This window comes from Sinohyriopsis cumingii, chromosome 12, assembly GCF_028554795.1.
Source record: "Sinohyriopsis cumingii isolate HCF-2022 chromosome 12, ASM2855479v2, whole genome shotgun sequence".
NCBI classification, from domain to species: domain Eukaryota; kingdom Metazoa; phylum Mollusca; class Bivalvia; order Unionida; family Unionidae; genus Sinohyriopsis; species Sinohyriopsis cumingii.
The window spans coordinates 59,339,035-59,357,597 of record NC_142972.1 but is presented as its reverse complement, the minus strand read 5'-3'; the positions used below and the strand labels follow the sequence as shown (position 1 = coordinate 59,357,597).

At 37.0% G+C, this 18,563-nt stretch overlaps 1 protein-coding gene across 3 annotated transcripts in view; it reads left to right on the top strand.

The window, feature by feature from the left end:
• The window catches only part of LOC149786552 (uncharacterized), an 81,948-nt gene that overhangs the window by 48,890 nt on the left and 14,495 nt on the right, over positions 1-18,563 (top strand). For all 3 annotated transcript variants that reach the window (XM_089977056.1, XM_089977055.1, XM_089977054.1), the window contains exons 2-3: positions 14,738-15,390; positions 16,686-17,474. In XM_089977056.1, the coding sequence (XP_089833182.1) occupies positions 14,772-15,390; positions 16,686-17,474 (1,408 nt within the window). In that variant the 5' untranslated portion in view covers positions 14,738-14,771. The remainder of the gene's footprint in view (positions 1-14,737; positions 15,391-16,685; positions 17,475-18,563) is intronic.

The following is an 18,563-nucleotide window of genomic DNA, read 5'->3' as shown; positions in this document are numbered from 1 at the left end:
AATAACTGATATAATCAAGCGAGATGAATATAACGATCGCATTAATCAATTTACCCGCCTATCAGAATCAGTATCAAAATCCATCGCTGATATCGCCGATCTTGCAACGAAGTTACCCCTGAAGGCTGATATCGCGGATGTGGAAAAAAAGGACAATGAACTATCAGAAAAGTTGCTTCTTAAGGCCGATATCGCAGATATGGAACGAAGAAGTAACGAGATATCAACAACGTTGCTTCTGAAAGCCGATAAAACATCACACGACGATCTTCAAGACAGAATGATAAAAAGATTTAGCAGGCTGAATAATGATCTTAAAAAACTCGACGATACCTTAGCTAAATTTAGTAAAAAATTTGACGAGGACATAAAAACATTCGGCGATAATTCTTCCGCCGCACACGAGCTAGCAAAGAAAAAAGTCGATCAAGCATCGCACGATGATCTCAGCGAGAAGGTAGGAAAAGTCAGCAAATATATTAATAACATTCTCGCCGATATTACTGAAATAAAAACCGTAATGAGTCAGAAAAGCGATAAAACATCGCACCATTACCTTGACGAGAAGACAAGAAAAATCAACGAGGATATTACTAAAATTAACGAGGAAATTAACGTGATACGCCAAATTGCACACCAAAAAACCGATAAAACATCACATGATGATCTCAGCGACAGTGTGGGAAAAATTAACTAGGATATTTCCGCGATGCGTGATTTGGTGCGTCAGAAGGTCGATGTGTCGTCGTATGACGGAGAAATTCGAGATTTAAGTGCGAAACTTCTCGACGCAACTACAAAAATTGACGATATTAATAAAGCGATAAATTCCGCGGGAATCGGAAAATTAGGATATATCTCGATCCCACCCGAGGTGGTACCAAAAAATCTTAAATGTTATATACCATTTGTGGTAAAAGTACAAAAAGGCACATGGACACCCGTGAATAATACATTTAGCTTTACCGCGCCAATTACTGGCTTATATCGAATATATTTTACCGCTGGGTTAAAATTCAATGTGACAACCAGGTATCGTCACATAGATGAGTATTATCCTGGATTTTTAATTACTTTTCTACATGAAGATTCCGAGGATATATTTACGTCAGAACCACCAGATAGAACTATAACAAACCCATTCCCTTATACTGTAATTTTCGAATATTTATCCAGAACACACGCAATTGGTTAGATAACCTAATCAATAAATGACAGCATCGGATTACCGATACAATCAGGCGCGCTCATGGCAGGATTCGTTAAAAAAACTTCTCGACGAGTATCAAACAAAAATAAAAAAATATCAGCGTAGATTAGTTACCATCGACGTCGCCGTGTACGCACAAGCGCAATCATCGCCGGCGCGGGAATAATTTTATCCGCGGTGACAACAATCGCGCCGATCGCAGTAACGATAATAATCTCATCAACAACAACAATCGCTGGTGTTCTCAACATCATCGCAAAAAAATTATCTTCATGCACGAATGAAAAATTATCCCTCTACACGAGTAAATTATCCCAGGTCAACGAAGCGTATTCGAAATTATCATCGCTGCTTTCTGAGAGTCTCAACGACGGAGTTATATCCGATCCAGAATTTTCCATGATGATAAAAATCTACTCCGAGATTGAACAAATGAACATTAATAATGTCAGAACTAGCTCAAATCGTGACAAACACAACACCGCCGATAACGACACTGATATCGGTAAGCTCAACCAAACCGGAATTCAGTATCGATTTCCCAATCCCAATTAGCGTTAAAGAAATTGCGTTATCGCATTTACGTGTCTATAACAGCTGGCCCAATGTTAGATCGAAATCATTTGGCAGATTATTATCGAATAATTCGCTTGTATTTGCCAATAAAAACCGTCCCGATGGAACTCCCGATTGGATTGTCGTTGGTATACCAACAGGCAGTTACGAAATTGAGCAAATCGATAAGGAATTTACTGGTAGAATATCAAATATAACCGGCGATGCTAATCCGGGAATAAAAATATCTGCGCACGAACCAACGTTGTCGTCGATGATCGAAGTAAAATCACCATATATCGTCGATATTTACCAGTCATCGATCAGATCCGTGCTAGGTTGGCCTGAAACCCCACCTCCGGTAAAACCAAAAAAACCAGATATTTTTATTCCAGGTTGGCACGAGGAAGCTCCTCCAGAGCCACCTGAACCAAAAAAATCCGATTTTACCACCGACGAAGGGTATTACGAAACCGCTATCAGACATAAATCCCTGATCGAGGATGCTATCATTCTCATGAATAAACATAAATCTGACTCGGTATTTTTTGCTTTCACTTTCAGGGATAAAAAAACTCTCTCGTGGCTGCCTCTTCCTAAAGTCCCTTCGGATGCCGAAATCGTTGATGTTTCCAAAATTAGCAGGATAATAACTCCTATAGACGGTATATTGATAAAAAAACTGTCGACGATTTTAATCAGGAACATAAATTACAATTAAATTTACTAAAAAGATATTTTCATGAATGTATCTTAAATGAATCAGACTCGTGTAGCAAAATTATTATCGAGCGCGTGAAGATTTTAAACCAACTCGCGTATGATACCGAATATTATCATGGTATGTTCATTCGGGCAATAACCGACGATATATCAATCGCCGATTATACTCTTCCTGTTAGCAGTTTCAAGTTGATCAGAAATTCAGGAGAAAAACAAAAATTCATGACCTCATTCGGATTAACCGAAGAAACGTTACCGAATTTCAAATTTCCTGATTATAACGTTGATGAAATGAGAAAATCCGTCACTGATACCATCGACGATTTATTTTCGAAGTTACATGCCGCGTGGTTGAATAAAAAAATACAATCAGAATCGATTCTCCAACACAAATAACGATCCAACCGGGCAGGGGCGGCATATTTCGCCGGGTATTGTTAATATAACGGAGGTTATCGCGATTAATCTTCACGCGGATGTTGTTGAAAGTAGCTACAACACAGATACATCTACGTCGGAACAGGCACAGCGGGGATTTATCTTATATTCTTTTTCACCTAGCGCATCTCCGGGATTTTTGATAATAAAAGAACCAGTAAATCCGTTTTATCTGCGATGTCACAATCGATTATTGTCGAGGATAAATTTCAAACTGACGGATTAGAATGGAAATTTACTTGATATACGCGGAGAAACGCTGAGTATCAACTTGCTGGTGAGATCGTAAAATAATCGGAGATACTTTAAGTTCTACCCCGCAGAAAAAATAACAAAAAAATAAATAAAAATCAGGGAAATTTTCAAAATTAGTAAAAATTTTTTTTTTTTTTTTTTTTGTGGCAAGAATCTTTATTTTTAATTTTTACTTTCCTCGACTAGCTTTTTTAGCTGCCTGACGCGCGAGCTAGTAATTTTTCTCGATTCATATTCGTCTGATAAACTCAACCTTACTTTTTCTACCAGCGTCGATAATTTAACAAAATCCTCGATTTGATCGTCACTGACAGACGTAAGTGATTGATACATCGCAGTTTGGATTTTCTTTATAAGCTTATATTCGGATGGTAGCGTATATCTATATTCGAATTTACCTTGGATGATCGTTTCAAATTCGGACCGGATTTTATCTGCGTCCAAATCCGAAGATAAATTTATATTTTTATTTTTCAAATCCCCGATTGCTTCGATGATATTGTTTATGTTTTCTTCATTCATTTATATTATATTTTGTAATATTCAATTAATTTTCCGAGTCTGATATTATCCGAATATAATAAAATTCTATCCACGCGCCGAATTTATATGAGAATGTCGCGTTTTGATTTTTTTCTGCAACTCGCCACACCGAGGCGTGATTAATACTAAAATATCTTGCAGCTGCATACATCAACATGAACACAATTTCTTCGTTTGTTTCTCGATTTATCGATTTAACTGCCTTCGAACAACATTTTAGGTTTTTACCAACGTTACTACGCAGGGAATTTTCACTTGGAGTGATCGCCTGAAGATTGGATATTTTGTTATTGAGTTTATTTCCATCGATGTGGTCGATAACAAGACCATTCTTAATAGGTCCATGAAAACACTCGAACACAAATCTATGGTTATAACATGAATTTTTTGTTTGAGGGTAAATAACAGATAACCCGAATTACAAATCTTACCGACCCGATTCTTTGTTTTAGTATTCCTAACGGTACCATCGGATGACGATTCATATCCCTTGATCGTGGGATGAGTTTTAAACTCGGAAATCATTTTCTCTGGAATTGTTGATTCAAGAATCGTTGATTTTGGATTCATATAAGATAATCTATTTGTTTAAATCGTTATTTGCTCTGAATCGATTAATATAATCTTCTTCGCAAGTTATAACTGAGGAAGATTTTTTTCATAGTATCGCCGCAATTTCCGATAATTCTTTCCTCCACACGCCAGACACAATCGAGTTTTCCCTCGCGTGCCAACTTGACAAACCAGACATCTCTGTGGTCCTTTGCTACCACGCCGAATCGCATATATATGGGCACCGCAATTATCACCTCTGCAGGATTTGTCACAGAAATTTGTTGAACCGATTGGTATCCATTTGCAATGCATTATAATTTAAACATTTGTCTAAAATATAATCAGTGGATGCATTTGATCTTGATGAGGCAGAATATATTATTCCTGAGGTTGATCGAGCCAAGAAAGGTTCTTTGATGATGGAGCGGTTCACACTTGGTCGACCTGGAAAACAAATTCCATCGATGCTACGATGAATTTGGAGCGTGCTAAGAGAATAATCGAGCATATAAAAACCGAACATCCCGAAGAGCGATTTATTTTTGGAATAAAATTTATCGCACAAATGCCTGACGATACTTGGATTATTCGCGATAAACGAGATCCTGTGCGTGGCGGTAAGAAAAATGTTATTCTCGATAAAAATTCTAAACCAGGATTGTTATTGGGGATCGATGGTCCTTATTATGCTAGAGCGTATCCATCCAGCGCTGTTGTTTATGGAATTTATTGGCTGAATAACAATCCGGATATAAAAAACTTGCCTGCGATGAAAGAATCACCGATGATAAATTGCGTGGCCGAGCGCGTGATCGAACACATGAAAAACGCTCGACGTGGATCTGGTTTGACACAATTAAGGTTGGATAAAATTAATGCGTGGGCGAGAACCGTCTTTAATGGTGCGACGGTAGATGACGTGGCTGTACTAAGTAAAAAATTAAAATTTCCTATCACGGTGAAAACGTTATCGGGAGAAATATTATACTCGTCGCCGTACAGATCACGAGGAGCGCAATCGAAATTATCGATCACAATTCATATGCGTGGTCGCATTCGGTAATGATATTCCCGCGGGATCGTGTAATTAAATTTTATCCTGTAGATGCCGCGGAGAATAATTCCGATGTCATGTTCAGATTTATCAAAAAATTAAGCACATCTGATCCAATATCGATATGGTTATTTTCAAGCGAGGAAAGATACGATCAGTTTATCCTGCCATGTGGCGATATTTACAGAAACGAAATATTACACGAGTCGATGAGAAAACTCGCGGTGAGATATTCATCAAATCCCGATCAGTTACTGACAAATTGCTTTACAATTCCGTCTGTTGCTGCTCACGCCGCCAGAGAGAAAAACTCGTGGAAGCCGACAAGAAACGAATTTCTCTCTGATATTCAACGTAGCTGTATCGAATACGGCCATGGTGGACTGTGGAATACCAGGTACGATTTCGAGGATATGATCTCCGTTGACATGAGCGCATGTTATCCTGGAAGTTTTCTTGGATAGGGCGATTGTGCAGATTATTTTGCTAAATTCGGCCATCCTACTAACGAGATGACAAGGGTAGCAATTAACGGACCGTTGCCTGATTTTGTTATGACCGGATTCGCTTGTGTTACGTCGTTCGAATTTGCTGAAACTTTGCATAAAATTTGCTATATTTGGTTCGGCAGGCATTTCTCCCAGCGTCGTTGGGTTCCTACGGTGTTGTTGAGATATATGCTAGATTCATCGATGTTAGCGTCGTTGACGGTGAGTGAGGCTATTATATCGTACAGGAAACAGACCGATGTGTGGTTGCCAACAGATTGCGATAACGCGAAAGATATCGGAAGAAAAATAATCGGTAAATTTACTCAAGGTAGATCCGTTGATCACAAGCATCGGCACGCTAGATTATTCATCAACGACGCCGAGATGGATTTTATAATCGCCGATACAGCGTCACGAGGAATATTCTGCAATAGAGAGAATATTATCATTGATGGAGCAAAGTTAGGTACCGTGATTAGTTATCTTGATGGAGAATCAGCGCAATATACACATTTGCGGTCGTCGATGCTCGCTTATGTTAGTATAAATTTACTCTCGATGATAAATAAATTTTCCGATATCGCAGTAAGAGTCGCGACAGATTCGTTCTATATCGATAAAAAATACCAATGTAGACTGGAAAATTTAATTACCGACGGTAGCTCGTGGGGAACTTGGAGAATAAAAAACGAGGATATTCTGGATTATTGTGAAGACGCCGATGTTGAAGATTGCGATGAATTTCATCGAGGTAGATTTGGAGAATCTTCGACAGCCGCATCTGCGTTCGACCCAGTTTCACGCAATAAATTCGTTTACCTGAATGGACCTGGCGGTAGCGGTAAAACAACGCGAGTGATAAATTTATTTGCAAATTCCGATATGATCGTGCTGACTCCGACACACAGATTAGCGCGAGAAATAAGGCAGCGTGGCGTTAATTCTTGCACTTATCATAGCTATTTTAAGTACAGCGGCGGATCATGGGACTCGGTGCGTATGGGAGACAAATATATCAATAAGGTTATAATATTCGATGAGATTTGCACAGTGAATTCAGATACACTAAAATCGATATTAGCTTGGCTGGGAGAGAAAAACACTGCTGTGATAATGTGCGGCGATCATGGCCAACCTAATCCGATTGATGGCGAATCGCCTCATGAGTGGCTTAGAAACTTCGTTGATTATTACGAGGAAATCGACGCTGATTATAGATCAACAGATAATTTACTGACCGAATTCAAAAAATTGATTCGATTGCAACCGAATAAGATTCAGTGTGACGTCATGAGAAAAATAATCGATGAGACTCCGATGAGTGATTTCCTAAATTTGTGGCGTCCTGATCATTTGATCGTCGCTAGTAGAAAAATTATTCGTGATATTATTCAGGAAAAGTTATTCAAGCTGCATTGTGAGAAATTTCCTACGTTACAAGTACCGTTGTGTTATAGGCCCGCTAATACTAGGCGACAAAATATCAGTGTTACTCTGCCATGCGGAGAGGAAAAGATTTTGGTTCTGAATGATATTATCTTTGTTGATATTAATCTTGTTAATGAAGCGTTGAGTGCAGAAAAATCACCGTGGAAATTAGGTTATGCAACAACGATACATTCATCACAGGGATTAACTGTTGATAGTCAAGTTTGGATCGTCGATGATAGAATATCTTGGTCAAATTTGGTATATTTAGCCGTGTCGAGAGTAAGAAAATTATCTCAGTTAGGGAGAATTCGAGTAAATTATCTTAGTGATGCTGGCGGTAGTTGAGTATCTTCTGGTACTATCTGTAATTCCTCTTTGGTAAATCCGCGCTGTGGCGCCAGTGAATCTAGAATATAAATCGCTGGTCTTCCTGACGATCTTGTTACGGCGGATATTTTGTGTGTTGTGACACTCCAGATTGGGTCGGTTGCTCTTTTTCTTCCTCCTTCGGCCTCACCTTCTTTATATAAATACCTGACTGTGACGCTACCTAGTACGGGCTGAATTGTGGAATCTCGCTTTAGTGGTATATTCGATTTTGTAATAGCAATCGCGGGTTTCATTGATATTGTTCGAGTTGTCTCGTTATTCAACGCGCTTATTACATGAGGCAATCTTGATACCCAATCGTGAGATCGATTATCCTGAATAAATTCACGCGCGTATTGGTATCCAAATAATCGTTCTACGAGCGTTTTATTGAATCTTTCGACGATGGCTTGATTGCGATGAACACCCACAATACCGCGTCGGATTTTGACATTATTCTTTTTCATCAATGAGGTAACCGCGCCGAGGAATTCTCGACCTGGATCAACCTGAAGAAGATTCGGCCATGATAATGGAGATATGGAATAAACCTCGCTAAATGCCTTAGCAATTTCCGTTGCTGTTTTATTCGATAATGGCTCTGCTTCTTTATACCTGCTAGCGATATCAACGATGGTCAGGACATATTTGTATGTGACGCCGTTGACGGTATCGTGAGGAAGAAACATCAAATCCGCTTGATGGACCTCATTAGGGACACTGACGGTGAAACTCGCGTATGGTATTTTTTTAGGCGGGGGAAGATATATTGGCCAAATTGCCTGTTTTGATAGCCACGATTCAGCAACGGACGTTTTTACTTTAGCGGCCTTGGCGAGTTTGGCAATTGCTGATTTTACTCGCCAGAATCCTCGCGGAGAATAATATATCTGCTCCATATTATTTACCAGCGCCGAATACTAGTTTGCCTTTCATCGCGCCTTTTATCAACCAGGATGCCAATTGCTCTTTGAAATTTTTGTTGGGAATTGCGTTTAGTGCGTGAATTAGCTTGATATCAGCGAGATGCCTTTGTTGTAGATCCCCGCTGTAATATGCGAGGTCGTGATCGTAACAAGCTCCATCGATGGCGTTTATTGGATTTTCACCTTGCTTTGGTTGTTTATTCTTGTCGAGTCTGATATCGAATCTCGTTCCGGGTCCGCAATAATTATATCCAGGTAGATGCTTCTCTCCGGGATATTTCGCCCAGGGTAATCCAGGTAGATTTTTTAAGGAGGCTGCGATGTCTCCTCCGGTTCTACTTTTTTTTTTGTGAATCTGAACTTGCGTGTCTTACAAACTTCGCATTCTCCTGCAATTGCGTTCCTGTTGTTGCGTGTGACGATTTCGGTTGGATTTATCGTAGCTGTGTGCTTGCGACACTTAATACAATATAGATCCATATATTTTAGTAACATGAATGTAATTGATTTTTCAGCAACGAAGCGACGCGAGCAGGTGAAACATCATTCGGCATTACCGAATTCGGTCAGAATGATAATCATTGGTCCATCAGGATCAGGTAAGACACAATTGTTATTGAATCTGATCATGAGATGGCTGAAATGGGATAGGTTATACTTGATTGCACCATCCGTTGATGATCAGCGTTGCTATCAAGTTTTGAAAGACTTTAGCGACAATACCGACGAAGGCACAATCGAATTTATCACGGATATCAACGAAGCTCCATCCATGGAGAATTTGGATGGTGATATTAATAATCTTGTTGTTTTCGACGACGTTATGCTGGACAAGCAAACTAACCCGGCTAGAATATTCTCGCGTGGCAGACACAAGAATACCGATGTGATTTACGTGACACAGAGATATACGCAAATTCCGAAGGTGATCAGGGACAATTGTAATATCTTATCGGTATTCAACGGCGTGGACACGCACACGTTGAGAAATATCCATCAGACTTGGTGCAACGGTGACATGGATATAAATAAATTTAGAAATTTGTTCAGCCATGCCCAGATGACGCCGCATGGTTTCATCACGATAAATCTTCATGATCCACGAAGTCGGTATCGCATCGGTCTTGATCAAATTTATTCATGAGAAAGCAGCCTCCGCGTGACAACAAAAAATAAACCAAAAAATTTATCCCTGATTGGATATTTTCCTGTCTTGGATGCTATACTTTACGACACACCCGGCGTGACCACCTGATGCACCTGGTCTGAAATGTGCGAAAATTAGCTCTCGTGGAAGGCCGTAAAAGTGAAAATAGAGGCTTCTACGGAGAAAGTTCGCGTAGGAGCGTTTATTTGGTCTGGGAAAAAAGGTCTGTTAAACTTCCCTGCTGCTTGATCTTAGTTATCCTTAGTTTTCATGTGACATCAAATGTATGCAAGTTGCCGAGTGGTCGTAAGCGCTCTCCGTTACGGATCACTGCCATCTCACCCCTGTCTGTGTGGGTTCAAGTCTTGGATTCGGCTAATGTGGGTATGTGTGAAAGCTTGCCAGTAGCTTCTTGTGGGTTGGTAGTTCTTACCGGAGTTTTTCCGGGTTCTTCCTCCACCATTAATACTGGCCACCATGTATAGCCTTTCATGTGCTGAAAAATGGCATTAAACCCAACAACAAATGTATGCACGTAATCCAGAATTGCATTTTAGCAAGAAATATGTTTGTTAATTAGTTATAACATTATTTGCAGCTGGAAGAGAGGGCATGTGGTGATGCTCAGGGTTTTAGTGTCATTTAAAAAAGCCGAAACAATTCTAATTTTCTTGTATTTTGAAGATAAAATGTTCATTGTTGAATCATTATAGCTATAAAGTGTGTTTTACTGATATTTATGTTCTTGTACCAAAACATGAAGTAAAATAAAAGAACAAAAAACAAATTTAAACTTATACATTTTATAACAATTTAACTCTAAAGCCTACGATTTAAGCATATAAATCTATGATTTAAGCATATATAATTACACCTTTGATGATACATGCAAATCGAATAAGAGCAAACAATTAAGAACTTACAGTAACTCCAAGCTGCTGGGAAAAGCTATGCAAATCGTAACAACATGCTTACAGAAGGCAAAACAATGTGTGAATTGCTGTCTAAAAATGATAACAGAAACTGATATCAAACAAGCAAGATATTGATACTGAACAATTGTTTTGAAAGCAGAGTTGAGTGCTTGTTTTGACAAAATAGCTGATGGGAAGGACAAAAAAGGAATGTTTCTTATTTTACTGATGGTGGAAAACGTGTGTGTATGTATGTATGTGTGATCTGGATTTTTAACATAGCTTTAACACTTTTTCAGTCATATCGCTACGATGTCTGGAGAGTGACAGTTTATAGTGATGTTTAGCACTGGGGCATCATGCCGCAGACATGTTGCATGATGTCCCCACCCAGTCACAGTAACCTGGCATGCAGGCTGACCAGTCGCAACACTAACATCTTTATGCTGATCGCCAAGCAAGGCAGATGTTAGTACTGTACCATATTTGTAAGTCTTTGGTATGACTCGACCGGGGATCGAACCCACGACCTCCCGTATATGAGGCAGATGCTCTAACCACTAGACCACCAGAGAGGTTGATGGAAAGCGTGTTTGTGGATTTGCTTCAGATGTTTGTATAGGATTAACAAACATTTCTATTACAAATACATAAAGAAATCTAAGGGTGGCACAATTTCAGCTGGATACAGAAAAGAGAGTGGTAAAGGACAAGGAAGAGAACATGCAATATCTTGGCTTCAGGATTATGCATACCACCATGCTGACAGAATGACAGTTAATGGTGATATGATGCTGCCTTACAAATCTAAAAAATTAACAATATACGAGCAGAATCTGCATGAAAAAAACAAATGATCCATGCAGTTAGTCGGTCAACATTTTTGGACATGTGGAATCAAGGTTTTCATCACCTGAAGTTAAAACAGGTTAGGAAATTTTCTTAGACCATGATTTAATTAACTTGACTTGTATAATTGCCATAGTTCATATGCAGATTATGTGATAAATCATCACTGCAATGACTCTAACTCTCACATATAATGTTCATCATGAGAGTATGGACATTACTGTCCATGTGAAATCTGAAGTCTATTGGCCTTAATATCCAGTGTTGTTTTGCAATTGCATGCAGATTAATGTTTATCATTACTACAAAGTAGTCAGGAACTTGACACAATCTTTCAACTTCTGGTCTAACAGATACTGAATGTAAACTGGTAAATCAAATAATTTAATATTAAATCGATCAAGACCATCTTGAAAATATTCTCACTACTAAATATTACAAAATATTTTAGAAGTTTTTATTCAGTTTTCATAATAAATGTATTATTCTGCTTTTTGTAAAGGCAGATATTATATGATCCTGCCAAGACATTAAGAGGTTAGTGTTAAGACTGCTTGATCTGGTGTCAGGATAATGTGACTGGGTGGGACATCATGCCCCAACATCTGTATAAACTGCCACACTGTGGGCATTGTAGCGATATGACTGAAAAATGGTTAAAGCTACTTTAAAAATCCAAATCACACACAGACATTTACGATCCAGCCTGTCAATCCATCTATATGTATGCTGATACATACATACTTAATGTAGGTTCTTAAGAAATGCAGGTGGAGATCTGAAAGATGGCATACGTAATAGGCTTCATAACTACACACTTGGGTCTTCCCATTCTCCAGTGATGCCCTTGGGTAAGCTCCTGGAAGCTGTTGAGAGCACCCTATAACCATATATTATTTTAAAGGTCATATTGTATGCTATGTGCATGGTGGATCAAAATAGCATTAACAAAATTTCCATGCTAGTGTCTGCAATGTTTTCAAATAAATTAATTTATCTTTTCAGAAAACTGATGAGGACAAAATTCTGTATTAGTGGAGACAACAGCTCTATGCGTAGGCTATATGTTGAAAAGAGATCGATGGAAGAGCAGAACAGAATTTATATGAAACTAACAGCCTCCTAAGGAAAGAATTACCCAAATATCTGCCTTATATGGAAGAACTACCAGAAATAACAGCATGAGATGCTAGTGACATTTTAATTCTATTACATGAGAAAGAAATTGTGCATTACATTACTGTTGAAAATATCTATATTTCATGATGATTAAAATGTTGTGTACAAGTACTTCAATATACTGAATATCTTCTAAGTTCTATAAATAGCACCTTCGACAATCTAAACTAGACTGTATTATTACTGGCCATACTATTAAACCAGGCTTGTTGATGACAACTTCAGAACAATGCAGTCTCCTAGGAACAACATTTTTACAAAAGGATTTCAAGTATAACAATGTAGAAATGCTACATTTGCAAGTAATATTATGTCATCAGAGAGCAATGTAGTATTGTTACTACATCAGGTTTGGAAATCACAAAACCAGTGCCCTAGAAATAGGGTATTATTGCTATATGGGTTTGCTGAAGAGCTATGTAGTATTGTTACTACATCAGGTTTGGAAATCACAAAATCAGTGCCCTAGAAATAGGGTATTGTTACTACATGTGTTTGGGGGGTAGCTATGTAGTATTGTTACTACATCTGGCTTGGAAATCACAAAACCAGTGCCCTAGAAATAGGGTATTGTTACTAAATGGGTTTGAGGGAGAGCTATGTAGTATTGTTACTACATCTGGCTTGGAAATCACAAAACCAGTGCCCTAGAAATAGGGTATTGTTACTACATGGGTTTGGGGGAAGGCTATGTAGTATTGTTACTACATTAGATTATGAAGAAAACAAATCAGTGCCTAGAAATAGGATATTGTTACTACATGTGTTTGGGGGAAGGCTATATAGTATTGTTACTACATCAGATTTTGAAGAAGACAAATCAGTGCCTAGAAATAGGGTATTGTTACTACATGGGTTTGGTGGAGAGCTATGTAGTATTGTTACTACATCTGGCTTGGAAATCACAAAACCAGTGCCCTAGAAATAGGGTATTGTTGCTACAAGGGTTTGGGGGAAGGCTATGTAGTATTGTTACGACATCAGATTTTGAAGAAAACAAATCAATGCCTAGAAATAGGGTATTGTTACTACATGGGTTCGGTGGAAGGCTATGTAGTATTGTTACTCCATCAGAATTGGAAGAAAACAAATCAATGCCTAGAAATAGGGTATTGTTACTACATGGGTTTGGTGGAGAGCTATGTAGTATTGTTGTACATCAGGTTTTAGAGATCACAAAATCAGTGGTGGGAAATAGGGTATTGTTAATGCATATGTTTGGGAATTAACCATATAGTATTGTTACTGGTATGTTTACTAGTACAACATGATTCACTTTACAACTTCTTGTGCTTCTTCTTATTAAACTTGATATTGTGTGTACAGGGTTTAAAATTCCTTTAAAAAGGACAAGCAAGCAATTCCTTTTTTATTCTGACAGCCATTTTTAGTGAATTTTCTTTACAAATGTCTTTATAACAAACCATATTAAAGATAACTTTCATTTTAAGAATAAAGATGACAAATCAAGTGATCTCCATTCACCTTCAGATTATTTCAGACTTATTTGATAACATGTTGTCAATTTCTCTCATCAACATTCCCAGCAAAGGTGGTCCACCAGTAACTGCTTCTTGGAGCCCATTTATTTTAATTACAGATTGTGAGGCATTTCCCTGAAAATTTTGAAGCGAATTTCACTGCCAAAGATCTTAACAAAAATGCAATTAAGACCAAGTTATGGCAAAAAATATTCTCTGATAATAGTGGATAAATGATTAAATACTCTAAAGATCTTGTATATATTTAATTTTTAAAAAAATAATACTTTAGATATATTTTAGCACGCATAACGTATATGTTGTAGAAACGTGCTCTTCAATACACTTTCAATTTAGATTTGAGTTACTTCATCTTTCTTCACTGTTTTCACATGATTGGCATAATAATCTTATTTTCCTTAAAGCAATGCACTTATTGGACAATACTTGTTGCATCAAAAAACGTGATATGAATGGCACTCTATTGATAAATAACTCTCCTAACAAAGAATACATATATTTTACTGTTATCACAATTTTCAATTATGAAGAATCCGTTTAATTTACACTATATATATGGAGATTGTGAATAATAAATTACAATATTTCTTTTTCAGATGTGACAAGTTGAACCATATCAGCAAAACAACCATGGCAAGTTCATGCAGTAATTCTTATATATCTAGTCAGGAGACAACAAACTTTGCACGCATTTGCCGCATAGTGGTTGATGTATTACGAGACGTTCTCTGGCAGGTGTTAATACATGAAATTCCTCCAGCTGATCTGCCGAACAAAGTTCAGACAAATCAGAACAATCTGAGAAAACTTGATGTGAAGATAAAGACATGGCTGTGTGGCATATCCCTTTCCTCCCCTGTGATTCCCACTGTTGAAAAGTTTGATGTCTCCTCACTTTACACACTAATAAGAAACCTTTGTAGGCAAGTCCCACGTCCCACCACACAGTGGGGACAAACCCCACCACCTGGTGGAACAACTTTGGGTGATGACATAGAGAGAGTCAGAGAGTTCCGAAACACTCTTTATGGTCATGCAACACAGGCCAAAATCGACACTGCAGATTTCAACAACATATGCACAGATATTAAAATTGTTGTCAGCAGATTTGATGTGTACTTTAGTTCCATTAGTCAAGCCATGAAATGCAACTTCAAAAGTGACATTGATACAGTTCTTACATGTACTATGGACAAAACCCTTGAGGATGAATACATCGACAAAATTAAAAAATTGTCTTCAGAAGTTGGTAAGTGTATACTTTTATGTATAATTAAATGGAGCTTTTCAGGCAGCAAAATACAAATACTTCGCAAAGATTCTACAAATTAAATGTTTGAAAATTATTAAGCACCTGAGTGGTAGTGTAGATTGTCTTCTGTAGTTTAAGGTTTCGTGAGATGTATAGGGTTTGCATTATAAAAGTTCATATATGAATCTATCTAATTCTTCCTTAGGAATCTTTCAACACTCTTAAACAATTTTTTTTGTTATTTTCAAAAATGAATGGTGAATCATACAATTGAATAAAATTATTAATGTCAAATACATATTAAAAATGCTATGCTTTATTCCTGAAACTCTTCATCCATTGATCTAATTACATAGGTGTTTTAAAGATTTTCAAGTGTTTGGGTTTTCCAAATTTTAAGCCTTTACTAAAATATTCAAACTTTAGTTTTATTTAAGCATGATATGCTGAAGTTCAGTAATTTTCCACTGTCTTTTAGATCAACATAAGACAACATTTCAGCTGGTCAGTGGTAGGTTTTACTTGTATTTAAAGAAAACGTAAGGGATTGAAAGCAAAACAAAACCTCCAAGAAAACATAGGAATGGAATTGTAATTTGTAGTCCTTTGTAGCTTTCACTTTCATTTCAGTATTTTGATGGACTTTTTCTTGCTGAAGTCTTTAGAGCATATATGATTATAAGTATGTAATTGTTTTAATGCAAGCTTCAACACCACAAGCTTTCATAGTTTTTGAACTCATTTTAAAAGGGCAGTAGTAGGTGAAAGAATATTTACTTTTTTACATTTATGAACCTGTAAAGACAATTTATGAACGGAGTAACACTTTAGTTATTCCTAAGACTTTAGTATAGTTTTGTTGAAATGATTTAAGAAAATAGATTAAGCGTTACAAAATTGAGAAACTATTAACTAAAAACATTAGGTGCTGAAAAGTTTAAGAACAAGCTACAAAATAAGAAAGATTACTTCAAGAAACAGCAACAGCAAATTCATGTGTGTTTTTAAATATATCCATTTAAACAAAAATAGATATGTGCATATGGTCTTATAGATAAGTGGAGTTATGATACTGAATCGTATCCTATTGTCATTCTCTTAGTTTGCCTATATTCTTTCCGCAATCATAATACTCAAGCCATACATTTAAGCAGTGGGGGTACTTGATTGTTATTTAAATGTGCTAAAGTCGCTTTCTGAAATTCCACTTTTGAAAGTGTGTTCCATTAAATTAAAGATTATAACTATTCATTTAATTACAATTGCCCATAAACAATAATTGTCTTCCTCAGATGATATAACGGAGCAAGTTGATGACGTAATGCAGAAAGTTCTCAGTGCAGGGCTGGAAGTTAACAGTATGAAGCACCAAGTTACCAATGTAAATCAGGAAGTTCGTGATGTACAGCAACACACTGATGATGTATTGTGTGAAGTTAACAATGTAAATAAGAGAGTTGGTGATGTAAAGCAGGAAGTTGGCAATGTAAATCGGAAAGTTGGTGATGTAGAGGAGAATGTTGGTAAAGTCAAGCAAGACATCGGTGTTTTAAGGTGTGAAGTTCCCAAGATAAATCAGGAAGTTGTTGATGTAAAGCAGCAAGTTGGCAGTGTAATGCAGAAAGTTTGCGAAGCAATTAAGAACGTTTGTGATGTAAGGCAAGAAGTTTGTTATGTAAGGCAGGAAGTTGGCAATGTAAAGCAGGAAGTTACCAATGTAAAGCAGGAAGTTACCATTGTAAGTCAGAACACTGGTGATGTAAAGCAAGAAGTTGGCAATACAAAGCAGGAAGTTGACAGTATAAAGCAGGAAGTTGGCATTGTAAAGCAGGAAGTAGGCAATGTATATCGGAAACTTGGTGATGTAAAGCAGAATGTTGGCAATGTAAATCAGCACGTTGGTGATGTAATGAACGATGTTTGCATTGTAAAGCAGGCCATTGGCAATGTAAAGAAGCATGTTGGTGATGTAAAGCAGCATTTAGAAATTCTTCAAAATGAAGCTGGTGTAAAGCAGCAAGTCGGCAATGTAAATACGAATTTAAACAGTCTCCAAGATAAAGTTGACGTTCTTAAGAAGGGTAAGAGCGATGTTTACATAAGCTTTTCAATGTTTAGTGTTCTCATAGGGTAACTTTGAAATTTTGCAGAATTTAGTCATGAAAATGAAACAGACATTTGCTTTGATTAATTGGTAATTTAGAGACATATTTAAATAAATATTGGCACCCTCTAATTTTTCATTGGTTGTTTTCAAATTTTGCAATTTGTTTGGAGCACAAAGTAGTTATAAACATCTTCCATTATGATTGATTGCTATTGTTTGTTAACATTATTCACATTTCCAAACACATATACCACGTCAGTAATGCTTTTACAAGATGACTTGGCCCTTTTTCTATATTAAAAGAAATGGTTCAAATGGATTATCTTATATCTATCTATCTATCTATCTATCTATCTATATATATATATATATATATATATATATATATATATATATATATATATATATATATATATATATATATATATATATATATATATGACCTATTATCTATTATGACCCTCGATAGGAATGCATCATAATATATAAAGCCATGAAAGCAAAGAAAGTCATCCCCTTTGTGGTTACTTTCAACCTCAATGGCTCACACTTATAACATTACTTGGGAGTAAAGGTAATCTTCTTTACATTTGAAAGGCATATTTCAAGAAATCCATGTAGTTGTATAAGGAGTTAATATATCAAAGATCATCGTTACATGGAAAGGCAGCTTCAAACCAGATATCCAGACGTACAAACTCTATGCCTGAGACCAAATTAACTTTCGTAAAAATCGGAGGTTAGGATACTGAGTCCTGAAAGTTTAATGTATTCTACTGACATGCATAATTGGTGTCATTGGCAAAAATCTTGACTTCTGAAAATGATATAAAATAAGCACATTCATAATAAAGTCAAACTTGCCAACCACTACAAACTTTACTGGACATGCAGCAGAGTCCATCACGATGCGTGTCTAACCTGGGTGAATCAATATAGGATGCATATGTCAGAAATGAGAACTGGATTCGGCAAGTGAGGGATTTGGTCACAATGAAAATGAAACCCTTCTAATGCAGTCTTGTGAATATTTCAATTAGGTATCAGCTTGTGATCGATTTAC